This window comes from Odocoileus virginianus, chromosome 5, assembly GCF_023699985.2.
Source record: "Odocoileus virginianus isolate 20LAN1187 ecotype Illinois chromosome 5, Ovbor_1.2, whole genome shotgun sequence".
Classification (NCBI taxonomy): Eukaryota; Metazoa; Chordata; class Mammalia; order Artiodactyla; family Cervidae; genus Odocoileus; species Odocoileus virginianus.
Window position 1 is genome coordinate 74,879,116 of NC_069678.1, and position 18,743 is coordinate 74,897,858.

At 37.5% G+C, this 18,743-nt stretch overlaps 1 protein-coding gene across 4 annotated transcripts in view; it reads right to left on the minus strand.

The window, feature by feature from the left end:
- The window catches only part of ZFYVE9 (zinc finger FYVE-type containing 9), a 112,928-nt gene that overhangs the window by 60,210 nt on the left and 33,975 nt on the right, over window positions 1–18,743 (minus strand). Inside the window, exons 4-6 of one of the 4 annotated variants that reach the window (XM_020869495.2) lie at window positions 8,872–8,971; window positions 6,307–6,483; window positions 4,498–4,559 (exon numbers count right to left, since the gene is read on the minus strand). In XM_020869495.2, coding sequence (XP_020725154.2) covers window positions 4,498–4,559; window positions 6,307–6,483; window positions 8,872–8,971 — 339 coding nt within the window. Of the gene's footprint in view, window positions 1–4,497; window positions 4,668–6,306; window positions 6,484–8,871; window positions 8,972–18,743 lie in introns of all 4 variants that reach the window. The other 3 variants (XM_070468153.1, XM_020869511.2, XM_020869502.2) reach the window with 3 other exon arrangements.

The window sequence follows — 18,743 nt, forward strand, 5'->3', positions numbered from 1 at the left end:
TTACTTTGTAATGAAATTAAACTTCAAGTTCTTTTTTCTTTGCAGCAATATGAAGGTCACATTAACTAAACTTAATAAAGTATAATATTGCAGAATACATCTTGAGTGGGTTTAAATCCACTTAATTAACAATTTAATAGAATATGCTCAAAGAGCTATTAAAATGATGCTCTACTCTCTATATTCTTCACAACTTAAGCAAGAAACAGAGGCTTTAAGCACTATTTACAGTAGCCAAGACATGACACAGAAGCAACCTAAACATCCATCTAACAGATGAATGGATAGAGAAGATACAGATGTGCACACACACACACACACACACACACACACACACACAGGGCTTCCCAGGTGGTGCTAGCTGTAAAGAATCCACCTGCCAGTGCAGGAGACATAAGAGACCCAGGTTCGATCCCTGGGTCAGGGAGATCCCTGCAGGAGGAAATGGCAACCCACTTCAGTATTCTTGCCTGGAAAATCCCATGGACAGAGTCTGGTGGGCTATAGTACATGGGGTCTCAAAGAATCATGCACACATGCGCACGTGTGTACACACACACACACACACACACACATATACACCCACACAGGAATACTACTCAGCCATAAAAAGAATGAAATAATGCCATTTGTAGCAACTTGGATAGACCTAGACATTATCATACTAAACGAAGTAAGTGAGAGAGACAAATGTCACATATTTATATACAGAATCTAAAAAAAAGTAATATAAATAAACTTATTTATAAACCAGAAATAGAGTCACAGACTTAGAAAACAAACTTTCCCTAAAGGGGAAAGGGGGAGGTGATAAATTAGGAGTTTGGGATTAACATATACACACTAGTTTATGTAAAATAGACAAACAGCAAGTTCCTACTGTATAGTCAGTATCTTGTAATAATCTATAATGGAAAAGAATATGAAAAAGAATATATAAATATATAATAAGCATAAATGAATCACTTTGTTGTACACTTCGTACACTTTGCTATATATAATACAACACTGTGAATCAATAATACTTCAACTGTTAACAAAGAAAGCTTTAAAAGAGTTAAAGAAAAAGCATATAAAAACTGTTTAACATGTTTAAAAATGCTTATAGCAGCTTTACTCAAATAGCCCAAATATGGAAACAATCCAAATGCCCATTATAGGAAAACAGATAAACTGCGGCATAGCCGTATTACGAACATTACTCAGCAATAAAAAATATTTACTTTTGATGCACACACCATGGATAAATCTCATTAATTAGAGTTTAAGAAGCTAGACACAAAATATTATATACTATATTTTTCCATTTATATGAAATTCAAAAACAGGCAAAACATATCTGTGGTGATACAAGTCAGAATAATGTTTATTTTTCCGGGGGGGGGGGGTGCTGGAGAAGAGGGGAGGTATTGACAGAAAAAGGGCATGAAGGAAACTTCTATGGTGACAGAAATATGTGTATCTTTACCTGGGTGGTGGTTACATGCGTGTGTGTGTCTACATGTATATAGAGACACACACACATTATGCATGATCATCAATGTTTTCCTAAAGATTAATGCTCCTTAAGTACTTCACTATATATATATAAAATACTTGAATAAAGATTAAAATTATAAAAAAAAAACCCAGGTGTTAATATATTTTTGTCTATATTAACTATAATTTAGGACTATAAGTTTTTAGTGGGTTTTTGCTAAAAATTTTGCAGTGTTCTCAGGACACCACCCTATAATGAAATTTGGAAAATTTTATTGGCTAAACATTATTGATCTAAAGGGCTAATACAAGAAATAAAGTAACCTAATCCAACTTGTTATTTAATGATGCATAAATCCACCTTTTAATATTATAAGCAGCAGTCATCTGGCCTCTACTTAAATATCTATGAAAAGAAATTTGTTTCATTTACTGAGCATCTTTTAAATAAGTGCCAGGCACTCTACTAGATCATAAAAATGAAAAAAATATATTTAACTCTGGCCTTAAAGAATTTGTTTCCCTTCATTTTATCAGACAAACATTAAAATAGAGTATTGAACAATATGAGAGCACAGAAATAAAATAACTAACTTGTTTTAGTTTCTCTTAATGACCTGAGTTTTGTTTCACTAAAACAGTCATTCACTAGAGCTAGCTCATTCATTCAAAAAATTTATGTTTTAAGAACCTATCATATAAGTTTCATAGAAAGAAAAACACTATAATCTTTACTGTATAATCACTACAGTTATCGCTGATTCAGCTGAGATTATCTCAAAGGGCAGTAAGATCATTGGCTGAAAGACTATAGGAAAACAGGATACCCAGAGTCTCAAAGTATCACCCTCATTTTACTTTTTAATTGCAAAGAGGACAAGCTACTTTTGCAGTGGACATACACAAGAGACATCAATTTAACCAATTATCAAACTGATACTTCTCGATGTGTTCCAATAAAAAATGACCATCACTTATGATAGTTATCATTCTTGCTGAAAATATTTAATCTGAAACTACTTATGAGGGCAAAAACAAACACAAATTAAGGATTTTATGCCAAATATGGCCTAAATGCTTCAAAAATATTAATGATGTGAAAGACAAAAAAAAGTGGGAAAACTGTTCTCAGTGAAAGAAAATCAAAGAAACATAACTAAATAGAACTGTGATCCTTGATGGAATCCTAATTTAAAAAAAAATATTTTAATAAAAAATTATATATAAAAATATATACACATACATATGTATAAAGGAAAGAATAAGAACATCATGGAACAACTGGAGAAATCTGAATATGAACGATACGTTTGATAATAGAATTATGTGTTAAATTTGTTTCTCATGTACTTGTACTTAAGTAAAAAAAAAGAATGACTTGTTCTCAGGGAACATAAGCTGAAGTATTAAGGTGACAAACTATAACTAATCCTCAAATGGTTCCTCAAAAGAAAAGGATGTGTGTGTGTAGAGGTAAAGTAAATGTGGCAAAATGGCAACAGGTGAATATGAATGAAGAGTATCTAAGCGTCCTCTGGACTATTCTTGGCAACTCTTCTGTGGGTTGAAATTTTTCCACATAAACAATTGGAGAAAAAATAAATTTTCTTGACAAAGTCATTGATTAGATACAAAGAAGAATCAGTCCTAGTTCTTGCTATTGTCCACTGCAGCCATAGAAAAATGCCCCAAAACAGAAATACTTGAAGACAATGATATGGTTTACTGTACTTTCATCAAAAAGGAAATTTAGCTCTGTATGTCAATAAATTTAATCTTAACAACATGCAATTTCAACTACAACCAAATCCAAAAATCATGTAAATTTCTAGAAAAATATTATAGAACATAAATATAAATAAATAGTAACCATAAAAACTTGAAAAGTAGCAACATTATCCAAATTCTGATCCTCTTCCTTTATTTAAAAAAAAAAGACAACACACATAGCTGGAATTAATCACCTTATTATAATCTTGACTACCATATTAAATGGGCAAATAGTAATAAGATCAGGACCCACTGTATAAACAATCCTATGTGTATACTTTCTAATTATGGTCCTAGGTGGCTCTATTCTTTCACGGACTCAAAAATAATGAAGATAGTATTTGTCCCCTTCTGAAAATAAACCCCCAAATTGTGACCAGTATATCCTATAGAGACAAAGTAAATGTGACCACACAGTATGAGCTCATTTCCTCAAATAAACTAATCTTTCAACCATTAAGTCAGATAAACTAATCTTTCAACCATTAAGTCAGTGGATTTTCAACTTATTTTTAAGCTTTAGAATCCCTTTTTAAAAATCTTACATGGAAACACTACAGGTAGACCAGAAAAAAGTAGAGATACTCAGACTGAAGACAAAGGACAGATTAATTCCTCAGCCATCTTCCTACTTCCTGGCCCTTCCTCACCACAGCAATTTCTTGGAGGCTATCACAGAACCTGGGGAATATGCTTTTAAAAAGCTTGTGTATCACAGGACCAGGGTTTTCCTGGTGCCTTGACAGCAAAAGAATCCACCTGCAATGCAAGAGATGCAGGTTCGATCCCTGGATCAGGAAGATCCCCTGGAGGAAGACAAGGCAACCACCTCCAGTATTCTTACCTGGAGAATTCCATGGACAGAGGACCCTGGCAGGCTACAGTCCACGGGGTCGCAGTGTCAGACATGGTTGAGCGACTAAACACACATGTGTGTTTCAAGGGACCAAGATTCCCTCCAGCACAACCTCTAACAACAGTGGTAGGCTGAACTCACCCAAGAACAACCTTTATAAGAATCTTTCTCCTGAAAAAACTTCCAAATATAGAGCAACAAAACCAACTGATTTTGCCACACTTATTTTACCCCTAAATGCACACACAAGCAGGCACACACACATGTACGAAACTGTATCAAAAGTCTATAGGGTTCCACAGAAAGGTCACTCAATCCAGAAAAAGGCAAGACAGAGGCAGCACAACGCTGAGAAAAGAAAGTACTCACTTTTAGTTGTTTTATTTTCTTACCTCTGCTGGTAGAGGACTGGTAGTTGCTGGCTTGACTGGGTCGTGTGCCACAGCCAGGGTTCCTGCAGAGGAAGTTCCATTCATGGTTAATTTGGCTGCATCAGCAACTTCTCCATTAGGCAAGATCCCATCAGCAAACCAAACTCGCCTCTGCTCTCTGGGCTGAGCCACTTGAGGAGCCAGAAAAATAAAACAGGCATCACTGTGACATTGGTAGGGTTTCTAACACCAAGAAGAGAAGGTCACCAATTTCAGATGTACAAAGAAACCACTATTTAGCATTTTATAATTATAAACATAATTGTGACTGCATAAAAGTGGTTATCAGTTAATAAAATACACATTTAAATACATTCCTTACTTATATAATCCCTTAATAATCTTTAAACATAGTCTTAAAGATTTAAAACACTGTGCTTTAAAATATTAAATATGCCTATGAGTCACATACTCTGTCCTGTTAACACAGATAAACTAAGGAAAATGTTTGAAGTGCATAGGAAATAAACATCAGGGGGAAAATATCTAGAAATAGACATCCACATCTCCAGAAAGTATGAAGTTTCTGTAGGAATAAAGTATCTATCTGGAAAAGTGATACAGCATTTTGAAAGGGCAAAAGATGCCCTGAAGAACGTTGAAGAATCATTAACTAATAAAAGAAGAGCTGGCACAGATATGAAAGAACTGGGAAGCAAACTGACCAGATCTTTGGCTGAAGTGTAGCTGAGAAAGAAAAAGACTGATCTGGCAGTGCGAAAGTAGTCTGCATTTTAGTAAAAGGATGGGGAAAAGCTGGAAAACTGAGTCCAGAAAACCGATCTCTTCAAATCCAGTTTTGAAAATCAATTCAAACAATGAAAACAAAGAGAGACAAGGGAAGAACAACAAAAACAACAAAAGAAGTAAAGAGGATAAAGATTTTAAGAAAGAAAACCTGAGCTCATAAAAACACAAGGAGAATGACTAAGGGATGATCTGAAAAGAGGAGGAAATGGGGGAAAGTATGATAATGTCAATAGAAGTTTTTGGTCTTCAAAAGGAGAGGAGGGCTATTTAGCAAGGGGAAGGGAATATTGCTAGACAAAAAACTTATAAAATTAATGAAAGAAGACAGAGTTTAATTATCAAGGGAGACTTACTGACAAGATCATTTTAAAGAAATAAATAATTGCTATTTTTGCTATTCATAATCCCCTGAACTTAACAAAGTGCCTTTCATCTAACAATACTATTATCATAAAGATATAAGAAACTAAAATAAGTTGAGTCTATAATTTTCCACCTATCATATGATATCATCAGAATTAAAGTTTTGTATTTTATAAAGATCTGTGCACCTAACACAGTATTTTCATATTTTTATATGGGTAGAGTTTTTAAAATGGCAATATATATTCCAAAAATTGATACTAGAATGGGCTGCTCAGAAAAAAAGAATTCTCATTTTTCTCACTTCTTAAAGTCCTACAAAGAACACTAAGGTAGGCATGAGGCTAGAATTTTTCAGGCTGACTTCAAATTCTTCAACTCTTTTCAAGAAAAAACAAAGTAATTACTCCATTCTTAAGTGGGAGAGGGTATTGGCATATTTTTAGAGGTGCCTCCAAAGTATCAGGCAATACAATATTATTCCTTATTTGCCCAGAAATAGTCTCAAGACATTTCTCACCTTGTTCTTCCACTTTAATAACCACCCAAAGGGACTTATCTGCAGTGTGTTAAAGACTCGTGATGTAAAATCACATCAGCACCTTTTCAGAGGAACTTGGTGAGGAAAAAGAGAGAGAATAGCACATGATCCCCTACCTTCTGCTCCAGGGTGCTTTAAAACTCCCACAGGTACCATCACAGTGGGAGGTGGAGAGCTCAGGGCTCCTGAGGCCTGAGCTTGCTGCAAGGGAGGGATAGTAGAACAGTATTCAGCAGGATTGTTAGGGTTAGGGCTCTGGCTTGAGGCACTCATCATGTTCTCCCAGGCTTGAGCTAAAGCAAATACAGACACAATCAATGTGAATGGATTGCAAAATATGGACATCAAGACCTCCACAATATTGGATAAATAATGTAGTTCCTCCTCATTAACACTCATAGTATGTCTCTCTTCCAGCTAATAAAGGTATTAAGGAGATAGATGATTTTATTCAGTAAAGGAGACCATGTAGTTAAGTAAACTATTTGGAAGCAACAAATAAGAATTACATGATACTTCTGATACAGCCTGATAGCAGACCAGTCTTGAGGTTAATGATAGGCTCCTGGCTCCTTTAAAAGGGACTACACATTCCCTTAAGAGGGGGTAAAATAATTTTAAACTTATTAAAAATTTATAATTGGGATAGCATTTAGACATTTCTGGTGGCAGGGCAGGTTTAATGTTTAAAGCGTTAAAAAAAAAAAAAAACAACTCAGGGGCTAAAAGACCAAAACTCTGTTGTGTGATATTTTTTGTTTCATTTCTAGATTTTTAGGCTCTTCTCAGCTGAAGTAAAATCTCATTTGAAAAATTCTGAAGCCTAAAGCTCAGAAGAAAACATCTCAACATTTCTGTGAATTTTGCTTTTGTGCAATCATTACCCTGTGTAAAAGTATACAGCAAGAACAACCATTTCACATCTCTGGTGTGTCTCAAAAGCACAGGACCCATTTGAAGATGAAAATGTGCCAATATCATATAAGTGCCATCAACCAGTATGAATGATCACAAATGTGTTAAGGTTCTGTATACTCCATATTTTTACTAACTAAATATTGATATATCAACTATTGTCTTCAAAGTAAATAGGATGAAAGATGCTACAGAAATGAAATATATAAATTTTATTATCTAGGTTCAGGAATAAAACCACCCAATTTTTGGAGCATTTTTTAAAAAATCTCATTCTGCATCAAAGAATGATCCATAAGATTGTGAATACATGTTGCCTCCAAACTGCAGGACAAAGCTAGAAACAACAGTTATGTTCCTTTGAAAGCACTGGCAGGAAGAGGGAAGGAAGAGAAAAGGAGAAAGGGAAAAAGGGACAGGGAACACTGAAAAGCATCAAATTAAATATTCAGTAAAAGACCAGGCTAAGCCATGCGAGAGGAAAGATGCTGGAAAAACCAGGAAAAGAAGAATTTAGGGCATCCTTGGCTTAATAAAAAAAAGTTAAGTATTCCATATGAATCCTCTGCCATTTCCTTCATCTTTAGCTATGCCAAGTTAAAAAAAACAAGCTATCAAGTTGGAAGACCTCATCAAATAAAAGAGGTACTGGGTACTGTAATTAAGCAGCATGCTATTATCTGTGAATAAACATCTGAAAATGAAATGATCACTGAGTGAAATAACCACCATCTGAAAAATGACCCTTAAGAGTAAAGAGAATGAATTCATATTTGATCAAAATTATAAGAATTCAGAAATGGGAGGAAACTGGGTGGATCATAGGAAATCAGAAAAGATCAGATTAAATAACATGCAACAGGTTAATAGCCAGCAACAGGAGAACATCACTATGAGCAAGGCAGACACAGAGAGCAGCAGGGGCTTTGAGCAGATGAGCTTCAGCCTCCAGGAGACACACTGTCCTGGCACAGGCAGCACTGGTGTCCAACTCCAGCATTCATGTCTATTAGCAACTGTGCTAGCAACTGCACAAAGATGCACTCAAAGAGAAAATACCAAATAGCCTGATCAGTTTTATCTTATCTTTTTACAAGAATACTCTGGGGTTGGTTGGTTTGTTCAGTTTTAACTAAAATTCCCTTGGATTTATTTCCAGTCCTGCAAAAGGTGAACACAGGATAAGCTGTATTTACCTTTTCCTGGCCATATTCTTTTACCATATAAGTAAATTCAAAATCATTATCCTCATAACAAATCTAAGTGGTACTAAGGTGATACATGATAGAAAAATGCAATTTTCTTTGATCCTAGATGCTAAAAATATTTATTTTTCACAAGATGAGTGAACCAAGGTGTTAATAAGAATATAGTCAGTGATTAAGGTATTCCCTAGAAAGAGAATTCTTCCCTCGAAAGGAAAACCTCAGCCCAGTTCCAATATTTCATCAACTTAGTGGTCAGTAGTGCCCTCCCCCTCCCATTCCAGTTACTTCCTTCACAGGAACGTGAACAGCCATGTAGCACCAGATTTCCACAAAAATTTCCATTCTTCCTGCAAAACTTACCTGAATTTAGCAATTATTCATTAAACTAGGCACAGGAATTCTGAAGTACTAAGATATTTTCAAAATTTTCTGTTAAAGTTACGACATTTGAGAAGGTGAGCAACTTGAAGAGTAAGGCAGGAAAAATCAGGAGTTTTTCCATTGGCATTCTCTTGTTCTGTCTCAGTAACTGTGAATTCAACCTGTTTTAATACTTACCATTCATTAGCACTGAATGGCAGATTACACATACTCTAGCTTCCTTTCTATCCATGTATAACAGTTTACATTTCAGGCTACAGCAGGAAGCACAAAAAACCTGCAGGAAAAAGAACATACTAAATTTACTTAGGATCACAGTATAAAGGAAGTAAACCAATACTGATCAACACTGTGGTCAGAAACCATATTAATACAACACTAAAAACTGCAAAGTGAAGTCACTCAGTTGTCTGACTCTTTGTGACCCCCATGGACTGTAGTCTATGAGGCTCCTCCATCCATGGGATTTTCCAGGCAAGAGTACTGGAGTGGGTTACCATTTCCTTCTCCAGAGGATCTTCCCAACCCAGGGATCGAACTCAGGTCTCTTAGTCTCCTGCAATGGGAGACAGGTTCTTTACCACTAGTACCACCTGGGAAGCCCTTAGCTTTGCTGCCAAGAAGCAATCGTCTTCTAACTTCATGGTTGCAGTCATCATCTGTAGTGATTTTAGAGCCCAAGAAGAGGAAATCTGAGAGGAAATCTGTCATTACTCCCAACTTTTCCCCTTCTATTTGCCAAGAAGTAATTGGACCAGGTGCCATGATCTTAACTTTTTTAATATTGAGTTTTAAGCTGGCTTTTTCACTCTCCTCTTTCACCCTCATCAAGAGACTCTTTAGTTCCTCTTCTCTTTCAGCCATTAAAGTCATATTACATGCATATCTGAGATTATTGATATTTTTCCCAGCAATCTTGATTCCAGCTTATAACTCATCCAACCCAGCACTTTACAGAATGTGCTATGCAAACAAGTTAAATAAACACAGTGACAATAAACAGCCTTGTCATACTCCTTAATTTCGAACCAGTCAGTCTTCCACATAATGTTCTAACTGTTGCTTCTTGACTCACATACAGGTTTCTCAGGAGACAGGTAAGATGGTCTGGTATTTCCATCTCTTGAAGAGTTTTCACAGCTTGTTATGATCCATAGCCGAAGGCTTTAGCATAGTCAATGAAACAGAGGTAGATGCTTTTCTGGAATTCTCTTGCTTTCTCTACGATCCAGCAAATGTTGGCAATTTGATCTCTGGTTCCTCTGTCTTTTCTGAGTCTAGCTTGAATATCTGGTAGTTCTTGGTTCATGTACTACTGAAGCCTAACTTGAAAGATTTTGAGCATAACTTTACTAGCATGAGGGATGAGTGCAATTGGCCGGTACCCTGGACATTCTTTAGTATTGAACATTGATCTTTTCCAGTCCTGTGGTCACTGCTGCATTTTCCAAATTTGCTGGCATAATGAGTGTAGCACTTTAAGAGCATCATCTTTTAGGATTTTAAATAGCTCTGCAGGAATTCCAGCCCCTCCACTAGCTTTGTTCGTGGTAATGCTTCCTGTGCTGTGTGCTTAGTTGCTCTGTCCTGTCTGATTCTTTGCAACCCCAGAACTGCAGTCCGCCAAGCCTCTCTGTCCATGCAGATTCTCCAGGCAAGAATACTGGAGTGGGTTGCCATGTCCTCCTCCAGCACTTTAATAGCATCATCTTTTAGGATTTTAAATAGCTCTGCTGGAATTCCAGCACTGCCACTAGCTTTATTGGCAGCGGTGCTTCCTAAGGCCCACTTGACTTCACACTCCAGAATGTCTAGCTCTGGGTACGAGTGACCACACCATCGTGATCATCCAGGTATTTAAAATCTTTTTTTTGGTATAGTTCTTCTGCGTAGTCTTGCCATCTCGTCTTAATCTCTTCTGCTTCTTTCATTTCAGCCCTTGATTGTGCCCATCTTTGGATGAAATGTTCCTTTGATATTTCCAATTTTCTTGAAGAGATCTCTAGTCTTTCCCCTTCGATTGTCTTCCTCTATTTCTTTGTATTGTTCATTGAAGAAGGCCTTCTTGTCTCTCCTTGCTATTGTCTGGAACTCTGCATTAAGTTGGGTATACATTTCCCTTTCTCTCTTGCTTTTCACATCTTTTCTTTCCTCAGCTATTTGTAAAGCCTCCTCAGACAACCACTTTGCCTTCTTGCATTTCTTTTTCTTTGGGATGGTTTCAGTCATCACCTCCTGTACAGTGTTATGAACCTCTGTCTACAGTTCTTCAGGCACTCTGTCTACCAGATCTAATCCCTTGAATCTATTTGTCATCTCTACTATATTATCATCAGGGATTTGAGTTAGGTCATACATGAATGGCCTAGTGGTTTTCCCTAATTTCTTCAATTTAAACCTTAATTTTGCTATTAGGAGCTAATGATTTGAGCCAAAAGTCAGCTTCAGGTCTTGTTTTCACTGACTATATACAGCTTTTCCATCTTTAGCTACAAAGAATGTAACAAATCTGATTTCAGTACTGACCATTTGGTGATATCCATGTGTAAAGTCATCTCTTGTATTGTTGAAAAAGGGTGTTTACTATGACCAATGCATTCTCTCTGTGTGACTCCATGGACTGTAGCCTGCCAGGCTCCTCTGTCCATGGGATTTTCCTGGCAAAAATACTGGAGTGGCTTGCCATACCCTCCTCCACAGGATCTTCCTGACCCAGGGATCAAACCTGCATCTCCATCTCCTGCACTGCAGGCAGATTCTTTACTGGTGAGCCACCAGGGAAGCAAATATATAGGAGGAAAAAAAAAAAAATCTAAGCCGTTCTTAGGCAAAATTCCTATCCACAAACACATAACATGGGTGTTTAGATTAGTAACATCTGCTATTTCTGTTTGAAGAGGCAATATAGCAGGTGAAATAAACAAAGACTGGGAATTCTGGGCTTTCACTTCTGTTTTTTTACTACCCTTATGTGTGGAATAATAATCATACCAGCTGCTTTCATTGGTTTGCTATGCAAGCCAGGAAAGATCAAAATACACAGTTCAACCACAAAAGTAAGCACAGCCCCAGCTACAGGGAATCAAAGTAGGCCACCAAAGATTGGCCATGCCAATTTCCAGCACCTTATTTCCATTTTCCAGGGTTGGTTCCCGACAATCTTACTTTCTTCTCCCTTCCATACCAGGCAACAGGAATAACCTTAGCTCCCTGTTAAGATTTATTTTCTTGAGAACTCATTAATCCCTATCAGAGAGAACTTCATACAGGCAGAAAGGTGTTCCTAGCAGTGCAAATTTTACTAATCCAGTTTTTATGGCCAGTAAGTATCCTGTATCTTACATAACTGAAACAAGAGATGACAAAGTGAGACAAAGACAAAGACATGGTGGGAATGCAAACTAGTACAGCCGCTATGGAAAACAGTGTGGAGATTTCTTAAAAAACTGGAAACAGAACTGCCATATGACCCAGCAATCCCACTTCTGGGCATACACACCGAGGAAACCAGATCTGAAAGAGACACATGCACCCCAATGTTCATCGCAGCACTGTTTATCATAGCCAGGACATGGAAGCAACCTAGATGCCCATCAGCAGAGGAATGGATGAGGAAGCTGTGGCACATATACACCATGGAATATTACTCAGCCATTAAAAAGAGTTCATTTGAATCAGTTCTAATGAGATGGATTAAACTGGAGCCCATTATACAGAGCGAAGTAAGCCAGAAAGATAAAGACCATTACAGTATACTAACACATATATATGGAATTTAGAAAGATGGTAACGATAACCCTATATGCAAAACAGAAAAAGAGACACAGATGTATAGAACAGACTTGTGGACTCTGTGGGAGAAGGCGAGGGTGGGATGCTTCGAGAGAACAGCATCGAAACATGTATATTATCTAGGGTGAAACAGATCACCAGCCTAGGTTGGGTGCATGAGACAAGTGCTCGGGCCTGGGGCACTGGGAAGACCCAGAGGGATCAGGCGGAGGGGGAGGTGGGAGGGGGGATCGGGGTGGGGAACACATGTAGATCCATGGCTGATTCATGTCAATGTATGACAAGACTCACTACAATATTGTAAGGTAGTTCGCCTCCAACTAATAAAAAAAGAAAAAAAAGACAAAGACAAAGTGAGAGCAATCACCTCTTCTTCTACCATGTATAATTAATCTACCCAGTTACCATGATTACCAATTTACATTTTCAGAGGCTTCCCATTATCAAAATAACTCTGTGATACAGGGAGAACTGGGGATATATTACCTTATTTTCTGTCAGAGGAAACTAAATTTGGATTGTTAAATGACTTGCTCAAGTTCACAGGAATACTAGGCACTTAACATACATGTATTATCTCATCTAAACTCATAAATTCTGTGAAAGCATTCATTCATAATTAACAGAGTTAAATGAATGTGAAGTAAAACTATTCTGCCATACAGCTAAAGCTACATAATAGGTTTGAAACATTGTATTGGAGGCAGTTACCAAAACCATCCCAAAGAAAAAGAAATGCAAGAACATAAAGTGGTTCTCTGAGGAGGCCTTACAAATAGCTGAGGAAAGAAGAGATGTGAAAGACAAAGAAGAAAGGGAAAGATATACCCAACTTAATGCAGAGTTCCAGAGAACAGCAAGGAGAGATAAGAAAGCATCCTTAAGGGAGCAATGTAAAGAAATAGAGGAAAACAACAGAAGGGGAAAGACAAGAGATTTCTTCAAGAAACTTGGAGATACCATGGGAATAATTCATGCAAAGATGGGCAAAGTAAAGAACACAGATGGCAAGGACCTAACAGAAGCAGAAGAGATTAAGAAGAGGTGGCACAAATACACAGAAAAACTATACAAAAAAGTCTTAATGACCCAGATAACCACAATGATGTGGTTACTATTCTATAGCCAGCCATGCAGTGTGAAGTCAAACAGAGGTGCTGGAATTCCAGCAGAGCTATGTAAAATCCTAAAAGATGATGCTTTTAAGGTGCTGCACTCAATATGCCAGCAAAATTGGAAAACTCAGCAGTGGCTACAGGACTGGAAAAGGTCAGTTTTCATTCCAATCCAAAAGAAAGGCAATGCAAAAGAATGTTCAGAGTACCATACAATTGCACTCATTTCACATGCTAGCAAGGTAATTTTCAAAATCCTTTAAGCTTGGCTTCAACAGTACATGAACCAAGAACTTCCAGATCTACAAGCTGGATTTAGAAAAAGCAAAGGAATCAGAGTACAAATTGCCAACATCTTGTGGATCATAGACAAAGCAAGAGAATTCCAAAAAAACATCTACTTCTCTAAGTAAGCTAAAGCCTCTGACTCTGAGGATCACAACCAACTGTGAAAAATTCTTAAACAGAATACCAGACCACTTTACCTGTCTCCTGAGAAACCTGTATGCAGGTCAAGAAGCAACAGTTAGAACTGGGCATGGAACAACAGACTGGTTCAAAATTGGGAAAGGAGTACATCAAGGCTGTATATTGTCACCCTGCTTATTTAACTTCTTTATGCAGAGTACATCACAGGAAATGCCAGGTTGGACGAATCACTAGCCAGACAATCAAGACTGCCAGGAGAAATATCAATAACCTCAGATATGCAGATGATACTACTTTAATGGCAGAAAGCAAAGAGGAACTAATGAACCTCTTGATGAGGGTGAATAGAGGTGAGTGAAAAAGCTGGCTTAAAACCCAAAGTTCAAAAAAACTAAGATCATGGCATCCAGTCCCATCACTTTATGGCAAATAGATGGGGAAAAAGTAGAAAGAGTGACAGATTTTACTTTCTTGGGCTCCAAAACCACTGTGGATAGTGACTACAGCTACAAATTAGAAGACATTTGCTCTTTGGAAGAAAAGCTGACAAACCTAGACAGCATATTAAAAAGCAGAGACATCACTTTGCTGTCCATATAGTCAAGTTATGATTTTTCCAGTAGTCATGTACAGATGTGAGAGTTGGACCATAAAGAAGACTGAGCACCAAAGAATCGATGCTTTTGAACTGTGGTGTTGGAGAAGACTCTTGAGAGTCCCTTGGACTGAAAGGAGATCAAACCAGTCAATCCTAAAGGAAATTAATCCTGAATATCCATTGGAAGAACTGATGCTAAAACTCTAATACTTTAGCCAGCTGATGCAAAGAGCTGATTCACTGGAAAAGACCCTGATGCTGGGAAAGACTGAGGGCAGGCGGAGAAGGGGACGACAGAGGATGAGATGGTTGGATGACATCACTGATTTCACGGACATGAGTTTGAGCAAGCCCCCGGAGATAGTGAAGGACAGGGAAACCTGACATGCTGCAATCCATGGGATCGCAAAGTCAGACACAACTTAATGACTGAAAAACAACAGCTCATTAGAATGCTCTTAACACCACAATTAAACACAACTGCAGTTTGAGAAATTAACTACCTCTCTGCTTCCCAAGAAGCATAACCAAGTGGCTATGTTTTAAGACCAGAGGACAAAAAAATCTTGAGAAATTGATCTCTGAGGTTGTAAGCCAACAGATTATTTTAAAGTTCTTTTAATTCAGGGTCTTATAAAGGTTATGCTGTATTCACCACCAAAATCCTCAGCGATAAACAAAACTGACTGTAAGTCAAGTTATTCAAAAGTAATTTGCTACTTAATGTATACTTTTATTTAAAATAACAAATTGCCATCTAGCAAAATACAAATCAGGGTTTCTTCACCCTTCTTTTTGAATTAAGTATAAAAGTATATAAAGTATAACATATTACATTTAATAGGTTTTTTATTTTGAGGGGAAGTGTTTTATTTTTGTATTGATACTACTGTCACTCAACTCTGCAGGGAAAAACAGAGAAAAAAGGAACAACAATGGACAAAACTTATTACCTTTAAATGCTCAAAGGTACAGGTGATGTCTATGCAATAAACCTACTGGGTTTTTAATTTTTACCCTCTCCATCACATTTATGGAGAAAAAGCATGAGTTATACAGCCAAAAAAAGCCTTGGTTGGTTTCTAGTTCCACTTAGTTTCTTCAACTGTAAGGTAGGGATAATATCACCATTTACACAGGTTTACTAGAAAGATTAAATTAGATAATAAACAAAATACTGAGCATGTACTAAATAAATGTTAACTCCCTTCTGATTCCCTCTTAGCTGGCTGCCCAGGAACTGTGTGGTCATAGTCCAGGTGTTGCTAGAGAAGTGGCCCTAGTACTAAGGACTTCAATTTCACCATTCTCTTATTCTGTTTTTTCCTAAAACCATTGCAAACTGCTTTGGAGTGTGGACTCTGCAAGTCAAAGAGTCTGAGTTAGAATCCTAACTCAAACAGTTATTTGCTGTGTGATTTTGAACAAGTTACTTAATCATTTTAAACTGATTGCAAAATATGGATTATAACACTAGCTATCTCCTAAAGAGTTAACATGTACTAAATAAGATCATATAATCAGCATTTAGAAGTGTCTGGCACATGGTAAACATTCAATAAATATTAAATGAGAATATTATCTCATTCTCCTCGCTATCACTACCACCATCATCATCAATCTGCCTCCAACTGCAAAGCATCTGCAACTTTGTAATTGTTTTGTTACTTATTATATTTCATATACTGAAGCTTTGTCATCTACAGAAATATGAGCAGTATGTTTTAACACAGTGACCATTCTTATACTGTTTTTGCCTCTCTTTAATTAAAAAATTAAGCAATAAATAATGCTCACTGAATGAATTAATGAGTAAACAAATAAACGGAAACAGATAACAGATGGCAACATAGATGGGCCCGTTAGGACTTTCCTTGCTTTTCCAATAGAAAGTGCTTTTATTGCAAAGACAATATAACAAGTTAAAAATGTCTCCAAAGACAAATTCTGACCCTATCCCAAGAATGAATTGGACCAGTACAGTTTAGCTGAAAGCTTAATACCAAGTCTTACAGGGCTATGAAAATTTCAATTTTCTACTAAGCTTTACTTTCCCACTCCAAAATAACTAACAATTTTCTGAAATCTTCATCATTTATCCCTGTTTCACCTTCTCTCAATGTTAATATTTTCTATATGAAATATGAGCCGAGGATTTAGAAATTTCTTAATGTTTTCACCACTAAATACAAAAATTTACCTAAACACAAAAAAAATTCCCTACCTTCTCTTTCTTACCCTTGTTGAAAACCCAACACTCAATAAATGCACAGATGTTATCTCTTTGGCATTCTCAAAATTTTTTCTCTTCCTTTGATTAATCCCCCTTTTCTTCTAAAACAACTTGTCTAGAAGATCATTCATGATTTTTTTTTCTTTTTTTTTTTCCCACAACCCCACCCCATAAAGACGCCGCAGGAGCCACCAGAGCTTCCTGGCTACGGCTTGGGGCTGCCTGGGGCACAGGGACCCTGTTCCTTTCCTCGCCGCCCACCCAGGGTTGGCACAGAGGAGGAAAATCCAACTAAAGAAAAAAAAAGGGGGGGATCCTACAACGGACAGCCCCGGGAAGGAAAGCAGAGCGCAGGAACGCGCCAGCCAGAGCCCTGATACCAAATCACAAACCTTGAATCAGTGATGCAATTGCTTAATTAATCAGTCCACTCAGGGTGGGTGCAGAGGATCTGTGCGAGTGTCTGACCCAACCAGCTCCTGACGGGCAAAGCCCCCTCCTCGGGCCCCTCTGCCAGACCCACGGGACCACAGATGGTTGAGCACCGTCTCCATTCATGGAGAATCTTCCATCCTTAAAAAAATTCACCCGTAATCACCACCTTCATTTAATAATTGCTCCAATCTTTTCTGTTCTCCCTTAACAGTAAAATCTGAAAAGGATCTCTCAGTCCCTTCACTTCTTATTCCATTTTCAACCAATTCCCCATTTTTGACCCATCCTGCTTCTGCATTCACAGAATAGAAAAAAGCATTCAGCTAAACTGACCCTACTGTAGTCAAGTATAATGGTCCTTTTTCTGTCCACATCTTATTGACCTTGATCAGCATTTTACATAGGTGATAGTCCCCATTCTTTGACAAACTACATTCTTCTTTTGACTTCCAAGACAACACATTTTCTTTGTCTTCTACCTGTCTCTCTGGCCACTCTTTCTCAGTCACTTGTACTGAGTCTTTCTTCTCCACTTGACCACAGTGGCTCAGTCCTGGGCCCTTCTCTTCCCTCTGTCCACTCTTCCCTAGGTGAGCTCATGCATTCCCATAGCTTCTCACTGAATTCCCTACATAACCTGCAAAGCCCAATGATCTATTCCCTGAGTCCCTCTCTAAGCAGTTTCTTTTACTTGTGGTACTTTAACCACACTGTATTCCTTTCAGTTTCTTGAAGAGGTGCTTTCCTACCTCAGAGACTGTCTGTAATGTTCACTCTTCCTAAAGCATTCTGCTCCCTGTTCTGATGACTGACTCCTCAAATTTCATATATCATCTAAAATGCCACTTCTCAGAGGACTACCCAGATCTTCCTCCCCATCCGTTTTATACAGTATCCCTCCTTGTTAATTTCCTAAATAGGCTTCATCACAATTTGCAATTCTGTTTGTTTGCTTTTGGTTATTCCCACTAATCTTTACATGAGAATACGGATCACAATGTCATTAGTATAAACCAGCACCCAACACAGTGACAGACACTCGGTGTTTATTGAATAAAATAATCGTCTGGGATTCATTTATTCATTAACAAACATTCACTGAGCACTTTGTAGATAGCAGGTACCACACCAAATGCTAGGGATACAAAAAGAATCATAATCACAAGATCCTTACAGACCAATGGGTCTTGAGAAGGACAAAGATAATACTGTATGATAACTGCTATGACATGGGTGAGGCTGATTTTTAGCCCTCACAGTCTTTTCAATGGAAAACATTTCCTAGCTTCATTAGAACTCAAGATGAAACCAGCATGCTTGATCTGGTTTTACCACGCCAGAATGGTTAAACTCATAATGTTAGTGAAAAGATAGGACAGGCAGGTTTTCAGGCAGAGTATGAGGGCAACTAACTTACTATGCAATATTCTATTTAAAGCATCTTTCT